This window comes from Salmo trutta, chromosome 20 (genome assembly GCF_901001165.1).
Source record: "Salmo trutta chromosome 20, fSalTru1.1, whole genome shotgun sequence".
NCBI lineage: Eukaryota > Metazoa > Chordata > Actinopteri > Salmoniformes > Salmonidae > Salmo > Salmo trutta.
The window spans coordinates 8,084,550-8,111,219 of NC_042976.1; the positions used below are offsets into that span (position 1 = coordinate 8,084,550).

The 26,670-nt window shown below is 44.3% G+C and overlaps 1 protein-coding gene across 1 annotated transcript; it reads right to left on the reverse strand.

Moving 5' to 3' along the window:
- Positions 1–900: 900 nt before the first annotated feature.
- On the reverse strand, positions 901–26,541 carry LOC115155505 (ras-related protein Rap-2a-like). Its single transcript, XM_029702171.1, has 2 exons — positions 25,448–26,541; positions 901–3,428 (listed from the first exon to the last, which is right to left on the reverse strand). The coding sequence occupies exons 1-2, from the start codon at positions 25,759–25,761 to the stop codon at positions 3,191–3,193; spliced, it is 552 nt and encodes a 183-aa protein (XP_029558031.1). The 5' UTR covers positions 25,762–26,541; the 3' UTR covers positions 901–3,190.
- Between the last annotated feature and the right edge of the window lie 129 nt (positions 26,542–26,670).

Below are 26,670 nucleotides of genomic sequence, written 5' to 3' on the forward strand. Positions count from 1 at the left end.
CTGTTGTGTTGTTCGTTTGTTCTAGTGGTTTTGTTATTTTGTATTCAGTTGTTTTTGTAAGTGAATAAATCTAAATATGAGCATACACGTACCTGCTGCATTTTGGTCCTCATTCACCAACGACAGCCGTGACAATAACCAACAATTTACGACGTTTGGAATGAGACTGGCGTGAAGTAAATACTAATACGTCATTAATCAGGAGACTCGTGGATCAGATATTATGATATCTGAAAGTTATATTAGGAAAATTATAACTTTGTAATCTGAATATTTTCCTTGGTGCCCCGACCTAGTTAATTACAGTTACACGATTAATCAGTTTAATCGCGTAATAATAATTACAGAGAGTTATTTGATAAACATGTCTTCAGTTTAATGATGCCAAAGACACGACAGCAGGTTGATGTTTATTGGGATGAATCTGGTCCTGGAGGCAGAGCTGAGCGGTTTCCACTAGATGGGAAGGCAGCAAAGTCAAAATTGGTTTTATAAACTGGGTGGTTCGAGCCCTGAATGCTGATTATCTGACAGCCGTGGTATTCTACAGGTAAGACACAACATTTCTTTTTACTGCTCTAATTAGGCCATATACCACACCCCCTTGTGAATTATTGTTAAATATATCATAAATATTAATTAAAACAACAATTTGCTTTTTGGTCTTCATTTAAGGTTAGGGTTAGGCATAAAATCTGATTGTATGACTTAGTGGCTGTGCCAGCTAGTGACTACCGTGCAGAGCTGCCTCCAGTACATGAGTCATCCCAGTAAATACCAACCTGCAAGCTAAACAGTAGTGTGTATTGGGCCCTTAGATAAAGTATTCTTCATATTATTATCATAATTCTTATCATCATCATCATCATCATCAAGGAACACAAAAACACAACCCCCATATAAACAAAGAAGAAAGTAAAGTTTAATTCATCAAGCATTGTGCACTTGCTGTAGCAATCAACGTTGGGTTCTTGTAATTCACAAAGTGACTGTGCTATTTAGAACTGGAGGTGGCAAAGGATAGATTTCTCTCTCCCAGAACACTTTAGAGAGAACCCGGTGATGGCGTAGAGTGCCTTTCACTCCAATAAGTAAACATAGAAATAGTGTCATTCACGCTGCAATGCATTGTGCTAAATTAAAGTGTCATTCATCCATTCATTTAGGGAGGGAGAAAGAGTAAATGGTGACATAAAAAAAATATAAAATGAACAATGAAAATGGTAACCCAGGCAAGGTCTGGCTCCCCGTGGCCTACAACAATGTATAGTTGAGACAGTGTCCGGACCCAGATGTGTATGTGTTTGGTTTGTACGTTTACACAGCCTATAATAATCTCAAACAATAAAGTCATCTTCTTTTGTTTACTAGCCATGCATACAGTTCACAGGAGGTTGGTGGCACGTTAATTGGGGAGGATGGGCTCGTGGTAATAGCTGGAACGGAATCAGTGGAATGATATCAAACAGTTTTCAGGTGTTTGATGCAGTCCATTTGCTCCGTTCCAGCCATTATTAGAATGCTGCTCTCCCCTCAGCAGCCTCCACTGATACAGTTGACAACAGTTCAGTCAGTGTCTTCATAGGAGCTGGCACTTTCCAGACAAAATATTTACACTACTGTTAAAAAACAATCATCATCATCATCATCATCATCATCATCATCATCATCATTACTGTTACTACTATACATTTGAATACTCTGAATACTTAAAGAGGAGTGGGATGATGAGAAAACGTTGCACCCCATTTCATTGTGATACCCAATTAAAATCAAATTCAATGGAGAGGATGATGAGGGATGGCACCCATTCCTGAAAAGTAAACCCTTTCTAGAGTCTGTAGAGATATTCAAATACTGAAAGATGGAGTCCTCCTAGTCCCATCTGAATGAAACGGTTACAATATTCAGAACTTTCTGAAACCAAAACAAATGACAGGATTATGTGACAGACACCTCTGCTACACTTAACACAACACCTCCAAAAGGAGAAAACAGGAAGCAAGACTGTCTTTTCCACCAGTTTATCCCCCTTCCTCAAAACAAATAAAAGAGAAAATTAAAAAGAGGCTCTTTCAAGTCACCTCTTTGATTCTGGCCTAGTGATGAGTACAAAACATCTCAATGGATAAAGGTAGGTAGGCTTTCTCTTTTCCTGCACAGAGAAACCTAGTACACAAATCAATTACTCACCAATGTTTCAAACAAGTGGATCTGAGGGATTACCTCCTCTTGAGTCGATGCAGTTGCTATCTTCTGCTCTGTCAGTTAAAATGGAGAAAGAGGCTCGATGTGCTGATAGAAAAACTGGGTCATATCAACAAAATTAAAACTATGTTAAAGAAACATATTAATGATCGCAGAACAGCATAAAGAGTACACATCCTGTTCAGTAATTCCGACAGACGACTCAAGACAGAAAAAACAGGATAACATAAAGCGAGTGCACTTTTCTTTAGTCCTGTTTGTTTGTCAATTTCTCTTGAGGCAAATCCTTTGAATTCCTCATTTAATTCTATTAATTATGAACATATCATTATTATTAATTACATCATGACTGATTTTATGCACCAAAGAGTTCAATTCCACCACATTTCTACCATGAGTTTGTTAATCGTCGATGTTGTTGGTGTAAGTATTGTCCTCCTCTCTGTGAATCTTCCTGTATGCAGACTCCCTGGCGTTGCCCTAGGCCCTGGGACTTTGTTCTCTCTCCACTGGCCACTAGCGTCGCCCTAGTTCCTGGGGGTACGTCCTCTCTCCCCTGGTGTCGCCCTAGGACTACGTCCTCTCTCCCCTGGCGTCGCCCTAGGCTCTGGGGCTACGTCCTCTCTCCCCTGGCGTCGCCCTAGGCCCTGGGGCTACGTCCTCTCCCCTGGCGTCGCCCTAGGCCCTGGGGCTACGTCCTCTCTCCCCTGGCATCGCCCTAGGCCCTGGGGCTACGTCCTCTCTCCCCTGGCGTCGCCCTAGGCCCTGGGGCTACGTCCTCTCCCCTGGCGTCGCCCTAGGGCTACGTCCTCTCTCCCCTGGCGTCGCCCTAGGCCCTGGGGCTACGTCCTCTCCCCTGGCGTCGCCCTAGGCCCTGGGGCTACGTCCTCTCCCCTGGCGTCGCCCTAGGGCTACGTCCTCTCCCCTGGCGTCGCCCTAGGGCTATGTCCTTTCTCCCCTGGTTTCCCCCTAGGCCCTGGGGCTATTGTATATTGCAGGAGGAGCAGCATGGGTCATTCTTGTCTGGCTGGGCGGCATAGTCCATCTGCCGAACAATCTCGGCAAACAGTTCGTCCACCATGGTTTTGCTCTTGGCCGAGGTCTCCATAAAGGGGCAGCCCCACTCCTCGGCCAGAGCCTGGCCCTCGCTGGCCGACACCTCCCTCTCACTCTCCAGGTCCACCTTGTTCCCCACCAGGATCACTGGGACCTTCTCGTACCTGCAGACGACACACACACAAACAGATGCAGAAAATGACCAGAAACCATCATGTGACATGAATACTATGCACTGTCAAGGCAGATCAGAATGAGATGTGATTTGCTGAGATGAACTAAGATACAAGGGTGCTGACTAGTTTCTCAGCCTTTCTGTTTTCATGTACCTGACGTCATGTACTCTGCACTCTCCTAAATAATCATTTAATAGGCATAATGAAAGCTTCTCTGCTGCCACATAAACAATTACATTAAATCCGTGTGGCACATTTTCCTGAAATATATAATCTAAAAGGCCTGACAAATTCAGTTCTGAGACGTGTCTTGCTGAGAAAGAAATCTATACCGCCAACATACTATATTCCTATTACTATCAATGACAACTCACTATCAATGACAACTTAACCAGCCCAGCAGTCAACAGGAAGTGGGCGAAATCACCCACAATCCCCTGGAGGCAGGAAGAATCAATATTGGGCGAGTGCTGCCACTGAGGAACTGGGCTACTTGCACGAGTGCCAGAAAGACAAGTGTTACATCCTATTCCTAATGAAGGACCTGATGTCTTAATACTAACACTCTCAATGAAGAGTACCACAAACATTTACTGAACATGATTCAAAATGTCTGCATCTTATTGATGAATACAAATAAATTGGTTATATTGACAACATTTCAGTTAATTGTAGACATGTCGGGAGGAGCTGCTGATATGAATTAGGCAGCTCTATTTTGGACACATCACAGAGAATAAAGGCTGTGCTTTTATTCTTTATCTGCAAGTAGTTTTCTCACTAGTTATAATATGAACCAGAACACACCGCTATGAACACTACTCTTCTCATGTTATTGAGCACAAACATCCCAGGGGAATCATGCTCCCAGACACCTTCATTAGACTTTTCAAAGGTTAGCCTCTCTGTATGAAATATTAATTCCTCTAAATGATTTAACACTATTTGACAGAAAACACCTGTCCTTGATTTCTATGGTAACAGGTACACAAGGAAATGCATAGTATTGGAGAGATTGAGAGAATCAGTGACTTTCTTAAGTAGAGGAACGTGAGCTTCTTCTCACGAGGTCCATGGTCTGCAGGTTCAAGTGCTAAATAAGCTTCAACTGATCTACTCCTGAATATATTATCCAGAATGAACCCTAATTTTCACTTTCCTCATTCTGTGGGCAAGCCAAGAACTACAGGGGGTTAAAACAGCAGAGTTCAGGGGTCTGTGAGCTACTGTGTGTGGCTGTGACGCACAATACAGTCAGCCACCACACAGCGTTACAGAACGGCTGGAATACAATAGCCTTTTGAACCCAAAATGTACAGTCCTTCGATTGTTCAAACAGCTGGAGACAGCATTCCTAACTCCAACAAGTTATTGGAGGCCCCTGATTGGGCAACACTGTTATTCAGGAACACATTTTTGTGGCGACAGTAAAAACATGCAGTCCAACTATACACTCCCTCCCCATGATCACTGACAGGGCCTAACCATAGTGGTGAGGGTGTGTAGATTGGAGGGCCTGACCAGGCCCTGCCTCTGTGGAGGTTGTGCCCATTTAGAGAGAACCCACAGGGGGCACAGCATTTAGGGGGATAATGGCAGTCCCCTCCACGGGCGGGCGTCTCTATTCTGAACAGGGCTGTGGTGACGGCGCCATCTCTACCAGCCCCAACTCATATGGAGGCCTGTGGCTGTCGTCACATGACTTCCCATACTGCCTCACCGCCTCACCACCTCGGATTACAGCCTGCTGTCCAAACCCACTCATTCATGGGAAGAAATGCCCTGGAGATCCCAGGGAACATGGAGAACAGTGGTATGGAAGCGTGTGTTTATTCTAGAGCGTGTGTGTGTGTTTACGCAGAGGTAAGAGCAAAAGTAACACTATTTGGTAAAGGACTTGAGCCTGGCTCTGAGACTCACTGAGCTCTGATGGAAAATGATTTCAGACGAGCTTACAAACACAGCATCTCTCCCTGCTTCTATTGTCACAGCTGTCTGCTTCTCAGCACTCTATACTTCACGGGAACAACCCCAAACAACCCCAGATGATTATGGATGATGAGCTAGAGAGGAGCAGCCGGGACGGGAGAAAATAATTCAAATGAAAACATATGCATCCATTAAAATAATGACAGATTTCATAGGCTACCTAACGGTCTAAAGGCAGAACAGCCACTCCACCATGCAGGAGAGCAGAACAGGCAGCACCAAAAAAATATTTATCATCTGGAGAAGGGCTATAAATATCCGTAATAACAGAGGGGAATCCTGCAATCCCAGGAGGTGTGTGAGGACGGCTGCCACGGATACCAAAGTCTCACAGAGACTTCGCACAATGGGCTCTCTAGGCCAGGCGCTGGGTGAAGGAAGGGAGGATGAGGGTGGACAGAAAAGGTCCAGGGTAGCTTATACTTATGCCCCTATTTTAGGTTTCGAGCCTGTTGGGTGTACATTCTCCACTCTGAAGTCTTGAGCGGTAGTCTTCAACGTAGATACACGGCCGAGCATGCAAACACTCCACTCCCACTGTCTGTCAGTCTGACTGCATGTGGCTAAAGCACTGTCGCTGCAAAACACCCAGCGCAGCTCTCCCAGACACCCCTTATTTATAATGCAAGATTCATCAACTGATATAGTCCTGGGCCTAGCTGAGGGAGGCTGGGTGGGAGCTACGTGGTGGTGTCTGGGCCCAGCTGATGGGTTTATCAGGCCCTAGCTGAGACAAAGCCAGCCAGCCTGGCCTACATGGTGAAAGAGGGCCAGCCAGGTCCCTGCACAGTGAGATGGAGTTTGTCCTGAGTCTCCTGTACCTCAGGCTGGCTGTGTGTCTGTCTCAGTGAGTTCACACAATGGCGCCCAGCTGAGGAGGAGTGGGTGTGACTGGAGCTGATGCAGGTGGTTTTACTGAGATGAATCAGGGCAGGGGCACAAATGAAATCCACCACAGTCCAGGAGAGAGGGGATTCATTAAGGCTGATGAGGTCCACCACAGTCTACGGGAGAGGGGATTCATTAACTTCTCTGGGCAAGGTGGGACGTGACCGTCCCACACTATTCAACAGCCAGTGAAATAGCAAGGCGCGAAATACAAAACAGCAAAAATATCATAATTTCAATTTCAATTTTCTCGAAAAATCAACTATTTTACACCATTTTAAAGATACACTTCTCCTTAATGTAACCACATTGTCCGATTTCAAAAAGGCTTGACAGCGAAAGCAAAACATTAGATTATGTTAGGAGAGTACATAGACAAAAATAACCACACAGCCATTTTCCAAGCAAGGAGATGTCACAAAAACCCAAAACAAAGCTAAACGAAGCACTAACCTTTGACGATCTTCATCAGATGACATTCCTAGGACATCATGTTACACAATACATGTATGTTTTGTTCGATAAAGTTAATATTTATATCCAAAAACAGCATTTTACATTGGTGCGTGATGTTCAGAAAATGTGTTCCCACCAAAACGTCCGGTGAATGAGCACATCAATTTACAAAAATACTCATCATAAACGTTGACAAAATACATAACAATTATTTTAAGAATTATAGATACAGTACTCCTTTATGCAACCGCTGTGTCAGATTTTAAAATAGCTTTTCGGCGAAAGCACATTTTTCAATATTCTGAGTACATAGCTCGCCATCAAAGCAAGCTATACAGACACCCGCCAAGTTCTGGGGTCACCTAAACTCAGAATAGGTATTATAAATATTCTCTTACCTTTGCTGATCTTCGTCAGAATGCACTCCCAGGACTGCTACTTTCGCAAGAAATGTTGTTTTTGTTCCTGAGAAAAATTGAATCAGGAAGTGGGGGAAATTAGAAATGTAGTTTTTCTTTTGAATCCCTCGAAAAACTACAGTGACATAGGATTTACGTTGCACCTCCTAACTCTTCCATTGGCTGTCAGCAATCTTTAGGAACTGGTTTCATCCGTCACCTGTTACCGGGCAGAAAATTGTGGCTCAGTCAATCACTGGCCAGTCTGAGGACAGGTGTCTCGTCACGCACGTGCACGTGACTTCGTTGTTTTTTATTTTTCTTCTGGGATGAATACCTATTGCCCGGTTGTAAAATTATCGCAATTTTACGTTAAAAAATACCCTAAAGGATTGATTGTAAACATCGTTTGACGTGTTTCTACAAACGGTAATGGAACTTTGAACATTTCGTCTATGGATTTGCGTCCACGCCACATGGCATTGTAAAGTGTTCTGGATGGGTCAACAAAACGGACATATTTGGACATAAATTATGGACTTTGCAGAACAAATGAACATTTCTTGTGGGTGCCCATCCAAGTGCATTCCGCCGAAGATCAGGAAAGGTAAGTAAATATTTCGAACATATTATTTAGAGATTTGTTGACGTCGTGGTTGTAGGCTAACTGTACAGCTTAACATTGAAGGCTAAGTTCTGTACTCAGAATATTGAACAATGTGCTTTTTCCGTAAAGTTATTTTGAAATCTGACAAAGTGGTTGCATAAAGGAGTAGATTATCTCTAATTCTTTAAATAATTGTTATAAATTTTGTCAACGTTTATGAGTTCTTCTGTAAATGTATGTGCCTATTCACCGGGAGTTATGGGGAGAAAACATTTTCTGAACGTCACGCGCCAATGTAGAAATTGGGTTTTGTGACGGCTATCCGTGCTTGGAAAATTGCTTTTTTTTGTTTTGTTAATGTGCTATGCTAAAATAATCTAATGTTTTGCTTTCACCGTAGCCTTTTTGAAATCGGACAATGTGATTGGATTATCGAGTAGAGTATCTTTAAAATGCCGTATAATACTTGAATTTTAATTTAGAGATTATTATTTTTTTGAATTTCGCGCCGTGCTATCTCACTGGTTGTTGTCCAACCAATCCCGTTAACGGGATTTTATCCTCTCGAGGTTAAGGCTGATGAGATCCACCACAGTCCAGGGGAAAGGGGATTCATTAAAGGCTGAGCCCTTTTAAATACATCACCATCAGCAGAAGAAAACAGCTCCGGGTCCTGATCCCAAAAAGGATGTATAGCCCTAATGGCAGGATGTATAGCCCTAATGGCAGGATGTACAGCCCTAATGGAGGGATGTACAGCCCTAATGGCAGGATGTACAGCCCTAATGGAGGGATGTACAGCCCTAATGGCGGGATGTACAGCCCTAATGGCAGGATGTACAGCCCTAATGGCTGGATGTACAGCCCTAATGGCAGGATGTACAGCCCTAATGGAGGGATGTACAGCCCTAATGGCGGGATGTACAGCCCTAATGGCAGGATGTACAGCCCTAATGGCTGGATGTACAGCCCTAATGGCAGGATGTACAGCCCTAATGGCAGGATGTACAGCCCTAATGGAGGGATGTACAGCCCTAATGGCTGGATGTGCCAAAAGGATCCCTCTGCTGGATGACAAAAGCAGACAACAGCTGAGATATTACTCCAGGCCCCTGAAAACAATCTCCTTGGATCCCCTTCCGACTGTCTCAAGGTAGCAGGAGGATATCCACTCCTTCCCGTTTCCTGTAAAGCTCTGATACTATTCTTGGAATATGACGAGACGAGTTTGTCAAAAACAGGAGTTAGAAATGAAACGAGTGACAAATGCTAGACATGCACTATTGTCATCGCTAGGTGGAAGATGTTAGACGGCCCACTTACAGTTGAAGTCGGAAGTTTACATACACTTAGGTTGGAGTCATTAAAACTAATTTTTTCAAGCAGTCCACAAATTTCTTGTTAACAAAGTCTAGTTTTGGCAAGTCGGTTAGGACATCTACTTTGTGCATGTCACAAGTAATTATTCCAACAATTGTTTACAGACAAATTATTTCACTTATAACTCACTGTATCACAATTTCAGTGGGTCAGAAGTTCACATACACTAAGTTGACTGTGCCTTTAAACAGCTTGGAAAATTCCAGAAAATGATGTCATGGCTTTAGAAGCTTCTGATAGGCTAATTGACACAACTTGAGTCAATTGCAGGTGTACCTGTTGATGTATTTCAAGGCCTACCATCAAACTCAGTGCCTCTTTCCTTGACATCATGGGAAAATCAAAAGAAAATCAGCCAAGACCTCCACAAGTCTGGTTCATCCTTGGGAGCAATTTCCAAACGCCTGAAGGTACCACGTTCATGTGTACAAACAATAGTACGCAAGTATTAACACCATGGGACCACGCAGCCGTCATACTGCTCAGGAAGGAGACGCGTTCTGTCTCCTAGAGATGAACATACTTTGGTGTGAAAAGTGCAAATCAATCCCAGAACAACAGCAAAGAACCTTGTGAAGATGCTGGAGGAAACAGGTACAAAAGTATGTATATCCACAGTAAAACGAGTCCTATATCGACATAACTTGAAAGGCCGCTCAGCAAGGAAGAAGCCACTGCTCCAAAACCGCCATAAAAAAGTGAGACTATGGTTTGCAACTGCACATGGGGACAAAGATCGTACTTTTTGGAGAAATGTCCTCTGGTCTGATGAAACAAAAATAGAACTGTTTGGCCATAATGACCATCGTTATGTTTGGAGGAAAAAGGGAGACGCTTGCAAGCCGAAGAACACCATCCCAACTGTAAAGCACGGGGGTGGCAGCATCATGTTGTGGGGTGCTTTGCTGCAGGAGGGACTGGTGCACTTCACAAAATAGATGGCATCATGAGGCAGGAAAATGATGTGGCTATATTGAAGCAACATCTCAAGACATCAGTCAGAAAGTTAAAGCTTGGGCGCAAATGGGTCTTCCAAATGGACAATGACTCCAAGGATACTTCCAAAGTTGTGGCAAAATGGCTTAAGGACAACAAAATCAAGGTATTGGAGTGGTCATCACAAAGCCCTGACCCTAATCCTATAGAAAATTTGAGGGCAGAACTGAAAAAGCGTGTGCGAGCAAGGAGACCTACAAATCTGACTCAGTTACACCAGCTCTGTCAGGAGGAATGGGCCAAAATTCACCCAACTTATTGTGGGAAGCTTGTGGAAGGCTACCCGAAACGTTTGACCCAAGTTAAACAATTTAAAGGCAATGCTACCAAATACTAATTGAGTGTATGTAAACTTCTGACTCACTGGGAATGTGATGAAAGAAATAAAAGCTGAAATAAATCATTCTCTACAATTATTCTGACATTTCACATTCTTAAAATAAAGTGGTGATCATAACTGAACTAAGACAGGGAATTTTTACTAGGATTAAATATCAGGAATTGTGAAAAACTGAGTTTCAATGTATTTGGCTAAGGTGTATGTAAACTTCCGACTTCAACTGTATATGCTGACTGCAGCTCTAAGGCTGATTTGTTGCTTTTCTCAGAAGACAAAAACACACCCACATTGGGGCAGCTCACAGTCTGTCACGCCCTGACCATAGAGAGCCATTGTTTCTCTATGGTGAAGTGGTTCAGGGCGTGACTGGGGGGTGATCTAGTTTATTTATTTCTATGTGGGGGTTCTAGGTTTTATTTTATATGTTGGTGATTTGTATGATTCCCAATTAGAGGCAGCTGGTAATCGTTGTCTCTAATTGGGGATCATACTTAACTAGCTTGTTTTTCACATGGGGGTTATGGGATATTGTTTATGTGTTGTTGCATTGTCGTAACGGTTCATTTATTCTTTATTTGTTTCTGTATTTTTCTAAAGTTTCACTTTCTAATAAATTATGTGGAACGCTACTCACACTGCGACTTGGTCCGATCAATATTACAACGAACGTGACAGAATATCCCATCTGACCAGGACCAAGCAGCATGACCAGGTGAAGGAGTCCTGGACTTGGGAAGAGATTCTGGATGGGAAGGGATCCTGGACTTGGGAAGAAATCCTGGCAGGACAGGATCGCCTTCAATGGCGGGAGACGCAAGCGGTGAAGTAAGGACAGCGACGACGACAGGGTTCGCGGCCACGACAAAAGCTCAAGAAGCAACCTCAAAATATTTTTTTTGTGGGGGGGGGCACATGGGTTGGTCGGCAAGGCCGAGGGGCGAGTCGGAGAGCGAAGCGGAATATTGGGGTGAGTCAGAGTCCGTTGAGGAGTTATTGGATAAATTGTAGGAGAGTGAACGGAGGGGAGATTTAGAGACTTTCGAGGAATTGTTGGATAAATTGGAGGAGCGGGAAGAGAGAGAGCTGTTGGTTTGGCGTAGTATGCACCGCATTCGCCCTGAGGAGCTTGTTAGTCGTCCAATGCCACCTGTGTCAGCTCCCCGTACTCGTCCTGAGAAGTGTGTTAAAGTTCCGGTAGAATTGAGGCCGGCTATACGCACCAGGTCTCCAGTGCGCCTTCACAGCCCAGTACTCCGTGTCACCTCCTCGTACTCTCCCTGAAGTTCGTGTCCCCAGTCCGGTACGTCATGTGCCTACTCCTCGCACTCTCCCTCAAGTGTGCCTTCCCAGTCCGGTGCGTCCTGTGCCTGTTCCTCGCACTCGCCCTGAAGTGTGTGTCACCAGTCCGGTGCTACCTGTATCGGCCTCACGCATCAGGCCTTCAGTGCGCCTTCACAGTCCAGGATATCCTGCGCCAGCTCTACGCATTGGTTCGCCAGTGCGCCTTCACAGCCCAGTGTGTCCTGTGCCAGCACCCCACACTTGCCGGGCTAAAGTGAGCATCCAGCCAGGACGGGTTGTGCCAGCTCTACGCTCCACACCTCCAGTGCACCTCCATGGTCCAGTCTATCCTGCACCGGTTCTACGCACCAGGTCTCCAGTGCGCCTCCACAGCCCAGTGCGTCCTGTGTCTGCTCCCTGCACTCGCCCTGAAGTACGTGTCACCAGTTTGGCACCACCTGTGCCGGCTCCACGCACTAGGTCTCCAGTGGAGCATTCCCAGTCCAGTACGTCCTCTGCCTCCTCCTCGCACTCTTCCTGAAGTGCGTGTCCTCAGTCAGGTACGTCCTGGGCCTGCTCCCCGCACTCGCCCTGAGGTGCATGTTACCAGTCTGGCGCCACCTGTGCCGGCCCCACGCATCAGGCCTCCAGTGCGCCTTCCCGTTCCAGAGCTTCAGGCGACAGTCCCCAGTCCAGAGCTTCCGGCGATGGTTCCCAGTCCAGAGCTTCCGGTGACGGTTCCCAGTCCAGAGCTTCCGGCGACATTTCCCAGTTCAGAGCTTCCGGCGACAGTTCCCAGTCCGGAGCCTCCTGAGACGGTCCACGGCCCGGAGCCTCCTGAGACGGTCCACGGTCCGGAGACTCCAGCTCAATGGCCGGAGCTTTCCTCTGCGCCGATACCCAGTCTAAGCACGGCGGCCAGTCCAGCTCCAAAGCCAGAGTCTTCTTCTGCGTTGATGCCCAGTCCAGGTCCAGCGTCCAGTCCAGCTCCAAGGACAGAGTCTTCTTCTGTGTTGGTGTCCAGTCCAGGCACAACATCCAGTCCTACTCCATGGCGGGAGTCTTCCTCTGCACCGAGATCCAGGCCAGGCACAATGTCCAGCCTGGGTCCATGGCTGGATCCGAGTGATGAGCGGGTTATTCGGCCCGCATCAGAGCCACCACCAAGAATGGTGGATCCGCGAGCTGAGCGGGTTCTTTGTCCCACACCAGAGTCGCCTCCGATGCCGGCCGATCCGCGGGATGAGAGGGTTCTTCGTCCTGCACAAGAGCTGCCACCGACACTAGACACCCCCCTAACCCTCCCTTTTGGTTTCAGGTTTTGCGGCCGGAGTCCGCACCTTTGGGGGGGGGTTACTGTCACGCCCTGACCATAGAGAGCCATTGTTTCTCTATGGTGAAGTGGTTCAGGGCGTGACTGGGGGGTGATCTAGTTTATTTATTTCTATATGGGGTTCTAGGTTTTATTTTATATGTTGGTGATTTGTATGATTCCCAATTAAGAGGGAGCTGGTAATCGTTGTCTCTAATTGGGGATCATACTTAAGTAGCTTGTTTTTCACTTGGGGGTTATGGGATATTGTTTATGTGTAGTTGCATTGTAGTCACGGTTAATTTATTCTTTATTTGTTTCTGTATTTTTCTAAAGTTTCACTTTCTAATAAATTATGTGGAACGCTACTCAAGCTGCGCCTTGGTCCGATCATTATTACAACGAACATGACACAGTCATGGTCTCTTATTGGAGGTTCAGTGACATTTCTGAATAATTTGCTAAATCAAAGGGCAGGAAAGAAACCAAACACTTACAAATGACATAACATATCTGAATTAATCAACTTCACCAAATCTGAAATGAATACTGACTGTGTTTAATTTGAAATGTGTTCTACTTTCCCCCATGCTAGATGAAAATATGGGAGAAGAGGAGTAAAGTAGCTAAGATTAGATTGGTCTAATTTCTGGGTTTTATAAATAGAAACTGTGGCTTGGAGTGACAGTCAGTAGGTTTCACCCTCTCTCCCCTGATCTCTGGTTCCACATAAAGATTTGTGGTTCCACATAAGAAGTGGCACACACAATGGAGCATGAACCTATACACATCATCATAATAATAATGAAGTAAATAAAAGTATAGATAACCTTCGGTAACTGTAAATTGTCACCAATAAAACGTAGAAATGCAGCAAACACATGACGTTTTCTGGTAACACGTCGTACGCATACCACTTAATTTAAGGATACATAGAAATGTGATGCATTTGTAAAACATCATAAAACAACAAAATACAAAAAAAGGTGCGCTTGAGGCTGCATGTTTCTCTGTTTGTAATTGTTATTTTCTCTCCCGCTCAGTCATCTTCAACAATACCAGTAAAAGCATCAAACATTACTGTCTCTCTCAACAACAGTGCAATCACTTATATCGCCACTACTACTAAACTGCTTGGCTGACAAGGCAAACTATGCCATTATTTTCTATTGACTTGCCCTTTTCGCTTGTGACTGAACTTCAATCATCTCTGAGTAGCTCTGTTTGTGTGACGCTGAAGCCAGGCTTAGAAAAATAGACAAGTAGTTCCCTGCATCAATTCTTATAAAAAGGTTCAACTTGATCTGGGTGAAACAAATGTGTGGGTGGTCTTGACAGGGGTAACATTGACAGAGTTATTGAAATTCACATGAAACCGATGAACCTGGGGGATTCTTTACAAGTTGACATTCTATCAAATAGGATATTTCTCCATCTAATCACACAATCACAATGCTGTGCTAAGAGAAATTAGGACACTATTGGAAAACCATATAGCCATGATCATTTTAACCAATCGACACATGGCAAACTCTGTTGACTTGATTGGTATATTCTTCAGTTGTAGATCACTGCGACATAGGGTGAGTCCTGCATTCAACTATACTATAAGTGTACTCTGAGAACAACAAAACCTTCTGTGGTCTCATTCTGACCCTGTCACCATAACAACCTAAGTCCTCTGGCTGACAATGGCAAGAAGTACAACATTACCCAGAAGGTAAATCATCCCTGTCCCTCCTCCATTTCTATGCGCTCCATCTGTGTCACCCGTCAGCTGGTATAACCTGTGCATGGCTTACTGTTGCTGGGGAGTGATGATCCCCAGCAGGCATGGGGAAGGAGCTAATCATCAGGCCCCATGACCTCTGTTAATGATGCTCTGTGCCAATGACGGGCGCCTAACACTGATACGCGCTGACAGGGCTCGGGACTGGCGTTGCACACACCAGCGCCTCCGACCTGGCAGGCGGCGGTGACGGCTCCTGTTTGAGACAGTGACGAGGACAGGAGGGGCTAAGTGAACAGCAGTGACAGCTGCATAATCCCCAGTGCAGCATGTAGCCTTGGAGGAGAGACATGGGGCCTCCTTGGCCACGTGGTCGTGAGGAGATGTCAGGATTGCCGGCTGGGCTGTGCACTAAAGCCCCACTCTACTTTCACCCCTCTGTACGTTGGGAGGGTGTGGTGACATCCAGCAGTGCCCAGAACGTCTGTTAATATACTCTCCACTTATATTATTACACTTCTATGTTATACTCTATATACAGACTGATTACTCCAGCACTTCCCAAACTTGGTCCTCGGGAACCCCAAAAGGGTGCACGTGTTGGTTTTTGCCCTAATACTACGCAGCCGATTCAAATGATCAAAGCTTGATGATTAGTTGATTATTTAAATCAGCTGTGTAGTGCTAGGGCAAAAACCAACAGTGCACCCCTTGGGGTCCGGGAGGACAGAGTTTGAGAAAAGCTGGATGACTATGAATCATTCAACTACACTATTTGACAGCCTACTCTTCCATTACAATATGATGGTAAATTAAATGGCTAATGATTCAGACAAGAGGTTGAGTCATTTCCTGATCTACTACCAGGAACAGAATATAAGCTAATCAGTGTTTCTATGTGCAATCATTTAGCTGTTCGCTATGCGCCACGGCAAAATCCTTGCCGCCACGGCCCCAAAAAAATATGGAACATGAAAATATTTCTGCTGAGGTTCACGCTCCCAACATGAGAATACGAGAGTTTACTTTCCCTGGAAAGGCTCACACGAAAATGGCTAACGTAGGCCTAACCGGTTAAATAAAAAGGTTACAAGAAGAGAATAGGCTACAACGACACCGTGAAATCCCCAGTTTGGAAGGACAACAGCGTTATTTACTTTTCCTCTGCAAATGAATAGAATATGACAACCCATAGTAGAATAGTTAATCTATTTACCTAGTCGACATTTTGTGTGTTCTATGCTAAATAAATTGCAAGTGCTATCGGGAGAAAATTCACAGAATATAATACAGGCTGCATTTATTCAGGAGGCTGCTCAAGCTCTTACCATCCGCACTGGTTTACACTTTATACAGTCTGAGTATGGTCTAATTAACAAAATGAATGCAATCATTTAATGATAATGAACTGAATTATGGAAAACAAATAGACCTAACTGCTTGCACTTCGTGCAGGCTGTGTATCCATCTACCGTGTTGTCCTTCCAAACTGGGGATTTCAGTGTCGTTTCTCAGTGCCTATTCTCTATTCGTAACCTTTCTTTTTATTTATCCGTTAGCCATTTTCGTGTGAGCCTTTCCAGGGAAAGTAAACTTGGCAACTTCTCGTATTCTCATGCGGAGAGAGTGAACCTCAACTCTGCTCGTGGACAAATGAGCAGGTTTTCACCACACAAATAAGGGAAAGTTCCCTGCTCCAGACTCAATGCGTGGGTGGCTGGTAGCCTTGCCTGCCTAGCGGATAGAGAGTTGGGCCAGTAACTGAAAGGTTGATGATTTGAATCCCCGAGCTGACTAGGTGAAAAATCTGTCGATGTGCCCTTGAGCAAGGCACCTAATGCTAATTGCTCTGGATAAGAGCGTCTGTTTAAAAAAACTAAAAATGCTAATGTTACACAACAAGCACCTAGGGATTTTAAATGTGTATTATCTTGATTTAAAACGTTCCCGACCCGCAATGTAATTGTTCTGAACAGCGAGCAGACCCACGGGTTGAAAGAATGTTTTCATTCTACCCGCCAGCTGATTTTTTTGCGACTCACCTGCAGGGAATCGTGGGTATACGACGCGATGCAGGACTTTACTAATGATTAGCGCAATAGGATAAATGTAGATTCAGCCTATTTATTTATAGCCACTATGCTGCATCCGCTAGGCTACAGGTGATAACGAATACTGCTAATAGCATAGCCTACCTGATAATGTGGACCAAAATGTACAAATCATTTAAACAAATCATTTTATCAATATGTAATTTTGCTCATTTCTGGAGGTGGAAATTATATTTTAGATGGTGTCAGTATGATTGTATTTTCATCCATTTTGTCGTAGAATGTAATTTTATGTCCCTAAACAAAGTGGACAGTGAACACCATCTGTGGATATGATGCTCATCTTTGTAGTGGTGCCGTCATGCGAGGCAACCATGGGAACAGCTAAGGGGTCACGGTCTGGACGCCCCAGCACATAGAATCCCCAGCGTAACCTCTACTGTGTAAACATTCACTGTAAACACACTGTTCAACTCCAGAGAACATGCTCTTCTCTTCAAACAAACACTGTTTCACTGCTTAAGACGGGAGAGAGCTGCATGTTAGACAAGGGTCACCACAATCTCAGCAATACTCTATCCCACCAACCCTAAAGATTCAGATCAACTTTATTATCCCACTAGGTGGAAATTCATTTGGTCATGTGCTTAAAAAGACAGTACATAAAACATAACACAGAAACCACACAAAATAATTAATTCAAAGTGATATAGCTACACATGTACAGTGAAAGTTCAATATGCTGTATACTCGAGGGACCAACAGACTAAAAGAGTCCCCATATCTATCTGTTTTAATTTGATTTTGTCTGGCTACTGCTGTGACTGAATTTTGAGTGAAGGGGATGATTACTGTTCTGTAAAATGCTTTCAAGTTTTAGGAGGATGAGTTGTGTATACAGGTAGGTGGCTGATTCTTCATCTATACCAATGATCCTTCCTGCAGTCTTAATTAAGCGCTGAAGCTTGACTTGGTCTTGCACTCACATGTTCCCGAACACGCATATCAGACCAAAGGACTGCACTCTGCAGGACAGATTTATAGAACATTTGTAAAATATGGCGATCAACATGTAAATGGTTCAGTTTGCATAAAAAAATAACATTCTATGTTGCAATTTCTTTATATTTGCAAAGTCACAGTCATTGAATTTCAGTTTGTCTATTTCGATTCCCAGGTAGTTATATGTGGTCACTCTATCGACTGATTCCCCATTGATCTTCGCAGGGATAGTGGAGTTTTGTTCCTTCTCAAATCCATATCCATCTCTTTTGTTTTCTTAACGTTTATTTCAAGAAAGTTATCTGCACACCACTGGATGAATTTTGCTGTTTCTCTGTGAAAACCTTGGAGAGAGGCTTGATCTGGGTGGAGGAAACGTTTCTCTGTGAAAACCTTGGAGAGAGGCTTGATCTGGGTGGAGGAAACGTTTCTCTGTCAAAACCTCGGCGAGGCTTGATCTGGGTGGAGGAAACGTTTCTCTGTCAAAACCTTGGAGAGGCTTGATCTGGGTGGAGGAAACATTTCTCTGTCAAAACCTCGGAGAGGCTTGATCTGGGTGGAGGAAACGTTTCTCTGTCAAAACCTTGGAGAGAGGCTCGATCTGGGTGGAGGAAACGTTTCTCTGTGAAAACCTTGGAGAGAGGCTTGATCTGGGTGGAGGAAACGTTTCTCTGTCAAAACCTCGGCGAGGCTTGATCTGGGTGGAGGAAACGTTTCTCTGTCAAAACCTTGGAGAGGCTTGATCTGGGTGGAGGAAACATTTCTCTGTCAAAACCTCTGAGAGGCTTGATCTGGGTGGAGGAAACGTTTCTCTGTCAAAACCTTGGAGAGAGGCTCGATCTGGGTGGAGGAAACGTTTCTCTGTGAAAACCTTGGAGAGAGGCTTGATCTGGGTGGAGGAAACGTTTCTCTGTCAAAACCTCGGCGAGGCTTGATCTGGGTGGAGGAAACGTTTCTCTGTCAAAACCTTGGAGAGGCTTGATCTGGGTGGAGGAAACGTTTCTCTGTCAAAACCTTGGAGAGAGGCTTGATCTGGGTGGAGGAAACGTTTCTCTGTGAAAACCTTGGAGAGAGGCTTGATCTGGGTGGAGGAAACGTTTCTCTGTGAAAACCTTGGAGAGAGGCTTGATCTGGGTGGAGGAAACGTTTCTCTGTCAAAACCTTGGAGAGGCTTGATCTGGGTGGAGGAAACATTTCTCTGTCAAAACCTTGGAGAGGCTTGATCTGGGTGGAGGAAACGTTTCTCTGTCAAAAACATGGAGAGGCTTGATCTGGGTGGAGGAAACGTTTCTCTGTCAAAAACTTGGAGAGGCTTGATCTGGGTGGAGGAAACGTTTCTCTGTCAAAAACTTGGAGAGAGGCTTGGAGGTAACCCACAACAGCGGTGTCATCTGCATATTTACAAAATGTGTGGGCTGCGTCGGTGAAAGTACGCAACCTTAAGGGACTCCCATATTCACCTTTCTAGATGTAGAGATGGCAGAGTTAAACTTCAGTTGTTGAGTACAGTTCACAAGGAACCTATTAATCCACTTGATCAGTAGAGAGTTGACACCCAAATTCACAAGCTTATCCACTAGGCTATTTGCCTTTTCTAAAAGTTGGAAGATATTGACCAGCATGACCACTAACGCATCATCAACACCCATGGAGGCACAGTAGGCCAATTGGTTTGAGTCTAATTGGAATGAGAGACCAGACAGAATTAGTTTTAGAATAATTTTTTTCACTACATTTCATAAGTACAGATGTCACGGCTACAAGGCGTAAACACATAGGGCATAGGATGATCTGCAAAATGTAAATACTGTATGTCCTCCCTAGAGGTCAACCGATTAATCGGAATGGCTGATTAATTAGGGCCGATTTCAAGTTTTCATAACAATCGGAAATCGGTATTTTTAGACACCGATTTTGGACAATATATATATATTCTTTACACCTTTATTTAACTAGGCAAGTCAGTTAAGAACAAATTCTTATTTTCAATGACGGCCTAGGAACGGTGGGTTAACTGCCTTGTTCAGGGGCAGAACGACAGATTTTTACCTTGTCAGCTTGGGGATTCGTTTTTGCAACCTTCCGGTTACTAGTCCAACGCTCTAACCACCTGCCTTACATTGCACTCCACGAGGAGCCTGCGTGGCAGGCTGACTACCTGTTACGCAAGGGCAGCAAGAAGCCAAGGTAAGTTGCTAGCTAGCATTAAACTTATCTTATAAAAAACAATCAATCTTAACATAACCACTAGTTAACTACACATGGTTGATGATATTACTAGTTTATCTAGCGTGTCCTGCGTTGCATATAATCGATGCAGTGCCTGTTAATTTCTCATCGAATCACAGCCTACTTCGCCAAACGGGTGATGATTTAGCACTGTCGTTGCACCAATGTGTACCTAACCATAAACATCAATGCCTTTCTTTAAAATCAATACACAAGTATATATTTTTAAACCTGCATATTTAGTTAATATTGCATGCTAACATGAATTTCTTATAATTAGGGAAATTATGTCACTTCTCTTGTGTTCCGTGCAAGTAGTCAGGGTATATGCAGCAGTTTGGGCCACCTGGCTCATTGCGAACTGTGTGAAGTCCATTTATTCCTAACAAAGACCGTAATTAATTTGCCAGAATTGTACATAATTATGACATATAACATTGAAGGTTGTACAATGTAACAGCAATATTTAGACTTAGGGATGCCACCAGTCTTTCACTGAAAGAATAAACGTTTTGTTTTCAAAATTATAGTTTCCGGATTCGACCATATCAATGACCAAAGGCTCGTATTTCTGTGTGTTATTATGTTATAATTAAGTCTATGATTTGATATTTGATAGAGCAGTCTGACTGAGCGATGGTAGGCAGCAGCAGGCTCGTAAGCATTCACTCAAACAGCACTTTCGTGCGTTTGCCAGCAGCTCTTCACTGTGCTTCAAGCATTGAGCTGTTTATGACTTCAAGCCTATCAACTCCCGAGACTAGGCTGGTGTAACCGATGTAAAATGGCTAGCTAGTTAGCGAGGTGCGCTAATAGCGTTTCAATCGGTGACGTCACTCGCTCTGAGACTTGGAGTAGTTGTTCCCCTTGCTCTGTGTCATGACTTCCCCCGAAGTCGGCCCCTCTCCTTGTTCGGGCGGCGTGCGGCGGTCGACGTCACCGGCTTACTAGTCGCCACCGATCCATGTTTCCCTGTTCGTTTTGTTTGTTCTTTGTCAGTGGTTGTTGGAGGTGTTTCTCCTCACCCTGTTATTTTGCTGTTGGAGATTTTGACTTTGTTTTTTGAGTAAACAAGACTGTTTTTGAACTCAACCTGTGTCCTGCGCCTGACTCCGCTACGTCTCCAAACCAAAAGCGTTACACTCTGCAAGGGCCGCGGCTTTTGTGGAGCGATGGGTAACGATGCTTCGATGTGTTCCTGGTTCGAGCCCAGGTAGGAGCGAGGAGAGGGACGGAAGCTATACTGTTACACTGGCAATACTAAAGTGCCTATAAGAATATCCAATAGTCAAAGGTATATGAAATACAAATGGTATAGAAATAAATAGTCCTATAATTCCTATAATAACTACAACCTAAAACTTCTTACCTGGGAATATTGAAGACTCATGTTAAAAGGAACCACCAGCTTTCATATGTTCTCATGTTCTGAGCAAGGAACTTAAACATTAGCTTTTTAACATGGCACATATTGCACTTTTACTTTCTTCTCCAACACTTTGTTTTTGCATTATTTAAACCAAATTGAACATGTTTCATTATTTATTTGAGGCTAAATTGATTTTATTGATGTATTATATTAAGTTAAAATACGTGTTCATTCAGTATTGTTGTAATTGTCATTATTACAAATAAATAAATAAAAAAATAGGCTGATTAATCGGTATCGGCATTTTTTTGGTCCTCCAATAATCGGCATCGGCGTTGAAAAATCATAATCGGCCGACCTCTAGTCCTCGCTACACTTTACTTGTTATACCTGTGTAATAACACTACAATTACCCCATTAACAACATTGTGTTACCATTTTGTAGTTGCTTAACAGAGGAGAACAGAGGTGTTACATAATTGTAAGGTAATTACAAAATCATAACACGTTGTCGATACATTTATGATTAGTGTGACTACACACTGTATATGGGCAACTGTCATGCAAAGGGTTGGTTTATTGTCCATAAACGGGCATTGCCTTTGTTCCTGTGGGGCTGTGGTGGGGTATTGGTGTGTCTTACAGTGGAATAATAAGTAGCCCGAATGCCTTAGGAAAGTGCAACCAGACTTGAGGAGAGACTCTGAGACAGTCCTTGGGTGTGTGTCTGACTCCACAAATTGCTGGCCCACACCTGATGCATTCACGCACGCATGCACGCACGCACTCACACACACACACTAGGGGATGATTCCCCGCCAGCCAGGCAGCCTCCCTCCCCTCACATACCTCTCCCTGTACTCACCTCTATGGGGGAAAACATACCTCTCCCTGTACTCATCTCTTTATGGGGGAAAACATACCTCTCCCTGTAGTCATCTCTTTATGGGGGAAAACATACCTCTCCCTGTACTCATCTCTTTATGGGGGAAAACATACCTCTCCCTGTACTCATCTCTTTATGGGGGAAAACATACCTCTCCCTGTACTCATCTCTTTATGGGGGAAAACATACCTCTCCCTGTACTCATCTCTTTATGGGGGAAAACATACCTCTCCCTGTACTCATCTCTTTATGGGGGAAAACATACCTCTCCCTGTACTCATCTCTTTATGGGGGAAAACATACCTCTCCCTGTACTCATCTCTTTATGGGGGAAAACATACCTCTCCCTGTACTCATCTCTTTATGGGGGAAAACATACCTCTCCCTGTACTCATCTCTTTATGGGGGAAAACATACCTCTCCCTGTACTCACCTCTTTATGGGGGAAAACATACCTCTCCCTGTACTCACCTCTATGGGGGAAAACATAACTCTCCCTGTACTCTTGTCTTTATGGGGGAAAACATACCTCTCCCTGTACTCTTGTCTTTATGGGGGAAAACATACCTCTCTCTGTACTCACCTCTTTCTGGGGGAAAACATACCTCTCCCTGTACTCACCTCTTTCTGGGGGAAACATGCTGACATCATTCTTTCATCTAGTCAGGACAGGAATTGATGTGAATGGTTTTAAATGCAATTCAAACTCAGCGCGATACTGAGCTTATTGAAAACAAACAAACGCCAAGATATCCAGGAGACTAACTCATAAATTGGTCATGGCAATTGTAGTAGTAAATATTGGAGAAGGCAATTTCAGCTCCAGATAATGATATTTCGGAGAAATCAGATTACTTGAGACCACGTTGTTCATATGCAAAGACTGAGGGGATTGTAACATGCCAATGGAAGGGTGCAAATGAAAAGTTGAGTCATTTAGTAGTTCTGTGTTGTTAATCTAGTTCTCCATTGAGAGGCTTCTCAGTGGGCAGAGAACCTTTTCTCTTTGTAGCTCATCAGACTCCTCCATTGAGAGGCTTCTCGGTGGGTAGAGAGCCTCGTCTCATTGTAGCTCATCAGACTCCTCCATTGAGAGGCTTCTCGGTGGGTAGAGAGCCTCGTCTCATTGTAGCTCATCAGACTCCTCCATTGAGAGGCTTCTCAGTGGGTAGAGAGCCTCGTCTCTTTGTAGCTCATCAGACTCCTCCATTGAGAGGCTTTTCGGTGGGCAGAGAGCCTCGTCTCTTTGTAGCTCATCAGACTCCTCCATTGAGAGGCTTCTCGGTGGGCAGAGAACCTTTTCTCTTTGTAGCTCATCAGACTCCTCCATTGAGAGGCTTCTCGGTGGGCAGAGAACCTTTTCTCTTTGTAGCTCATCAGACTCCTCCATTGAGAGGCTTCTCAATGGGCAGAGAGCCTCGTCTCTTTGTAGCTCATCAGACTCCCTCCGTTCACCCTGTCAGATACACTGACACCTACAATGAGTGATGTACCCAGCGCCACAGCTCAGTGCAGGCTGAATCCCCACTTCACACCAACTCTAGAAGAGGGAAACACCAAAATGTGAATGTAGCCCAGGTTTGACGATACTATGGCATTCATATGGTGAGTGCATTTGCATAAGGTTTTTACCAGGTCTTGAGAGTGGATGACTCATTTCTTGTGTGACTTTGTAAGTCCGCCACAAATTAGGCCACTGCACACTCTGCCTTTATGAATTACTTTGCTAAGCTAAGGGATAACCGAGTCGTCTTTATAGCATGTCTCATTATTGTAGCATGATTATAAACATGCAAGGACAATGTAAGGACAATGCATGCGGACACTAAAGATGGCCTGGACCACCCATATAATGACAGTGCTGATCAGTGCTTTTCACACGCAGATTGCGACAATAATTAATAACATAACTTCCTCTCTTCAGAAACAGGCCTCAAAGTGATCCTCCAAACGTTGCGACTCTTGCCATTTTGAGGGTCTGTCTGTCTGTTAGAATCAGGCCTCTGTCTCTCTCTGCAGAGGCACTGGAGATGTGACTCTTGGGTATTCCAACTGTCTATTTCACTGGGGTTGCAGCATCCAGGCTCATCCAGCATACAGTTTTATGGACAGCCCATCAAACACACAGAGCAGAGCTGCATTTGAGGTAGCCAGTCAGATAGACAGACAGACAGACAGAGACAGACAGACAGACAGACAGACAGACACTATCTCCACTGTAATAAGTGCAGGGGAAAGACAGACAGACAGACAGACAGACAGACAGACAGACAGACAGACAGACAGACAGACAGACAGACAGACAGACAGAGACAGACAGACAGACAGACAGACAGACAGACAGACACTATCTCCACTGTAATAAGTGCAGGGGAAACTGGTCTCAGATCTACTGATGTCCAGGGCCTGGTGTAGTTCAGTAGTACAGTAAAGTCTAACAGAGGAGAAATAACAGCATGGACTTCTTACTAAAATGGCTCTAGAGCTATAGGGGAAAAATAGAAGATGCCCAACCATATGCCTCCTACCATACAAAATAAGACACAGATATGTCGTAAAAACTATGCTAAATAGGCTATATCATTTATATTGTTGAAGAACCCGGTTGAACTGCCTTCAGAGAGATAGATAGGCTAGTGTTGGATGATACAGCACCACTTGAAGAGATTACCCACTTGGCACATACTGGTTGAAACAACGCTGTTTCCGCATCATTTCAATGAAATGACGTTGAACCAACGTAGAATATACGTTCAATTGACGTCTGTGCCCAATGGGTTTGCAGTAGTAGGCTATACCATGCTTCAATAGGCCAGAGTAGGCAGTGGTTCTGCGTGTTGTATCATCACAGGCCACATCCTCAAAAGTAGTCATTTTTGTGTCTACTCTGCACAAAGGTGCTTCTTCACAGATTGTGTAGTACCATTTGAGATATTAATTATGTTTTCTGTCAATGTGACAGATGAGTTGTCAGCTATCAGTGGGAAAATACAAGCAGGCATTATCATACATTGACATCTATGCATGTTTACAATGAGAAATAGGCCTACTGTTGGCCTTCCATAATACATGAATTTGATCCAAAACCACCCACCTTTTCACTCTGATGATCTGGTCCCTCATGGGTTTGATGTCTTGGAAGCTCTGCTGGTTGACAAGACTGTAGACCAGTATGAAGCCTTGGCCATTTTTGATGTAAAGGTCCCGCATGGATGCGAACTGTTCAGTACCAGCAGTGTCAAGAATCTCCAGAACAGAGGGTGAGGAATCCACTTCGATTTCTTTGCGGTAAAAATCCTCAATGGTCGGGTCGTATTTCTCAATAAAAGTCCCGGTGACAAACTGAACAGTGAGGGCGGATTTCCCGACCCCACCGCTGCCAAGGACCACCACTTTGTACTCGCGCATTGCTCCCTTGTTAGTTGATGATTTCAAGAGATTGTCGAAAGCTATCACTCTCCGCGAGACATAGTAGAATATCCCCGCCCAAATGGCATTTATTCCTGTTCCATTTTGTACGGATATAAAAAATATTGCCTTCCTTACCACCGTTCAGCAATGGCAAATACAAAAGCAGAGCACAAAGCCTTGCTGACCGAAAATGGATTTCATTGTAGAAATTCCCCCAGGCATACCAGACATGACTATTTGCATCCAAACGATTACAACTTCAAAATGTGCATTAAAAGCTATCAAAACGCTTCGCTTACCATTCTATGCATCATAAAAACAAAACTTGCTCCAGCAAAGACATTGGAGAAAAATCCGATGACGGATTCTGGAAGACTGGCGCGTATTAACTCAACAAATGTTGATAAATAAATACTATTTTAAAAGTTAAGAATACAAGCGTTCTTCTTTGGTTATTTTCACCATCGCTTCCCGTCCTTATACGCTCACCAATACAATCCTGGCCGCCATACTCTCGGGTGGAGACCCACCGCCGCCGCGTAACCAACCAGTCCTCTCGGCTTCCGTACCAACGAAAAGGAGACGGGTCTTCGCCACTAGAAAGATGTACCAGGAGCCCAATGGCTACCTTTATTTGCTGTAAACCTCACTTATGACTATCTGAATGCAACACGGAAACGGCCAGTAAAATTCTAGGGCTGGATTTCCGTTCATGTGTTGAATTTCCCATCATTCGGTAGCCAAGTGACATCCTCGGGGCGCTCATCCAATCACAGAAGCAGCTTGAGGATGTGTATCCAAGACAAGGAATGTGCGCCTGGATGCTGTTGCGATGGTAACGCTACAAGCCGTGTACATGCATCAAAAAAGTAGCTGTCTTTCAAACAAACAGCAGTGCAATGTGAA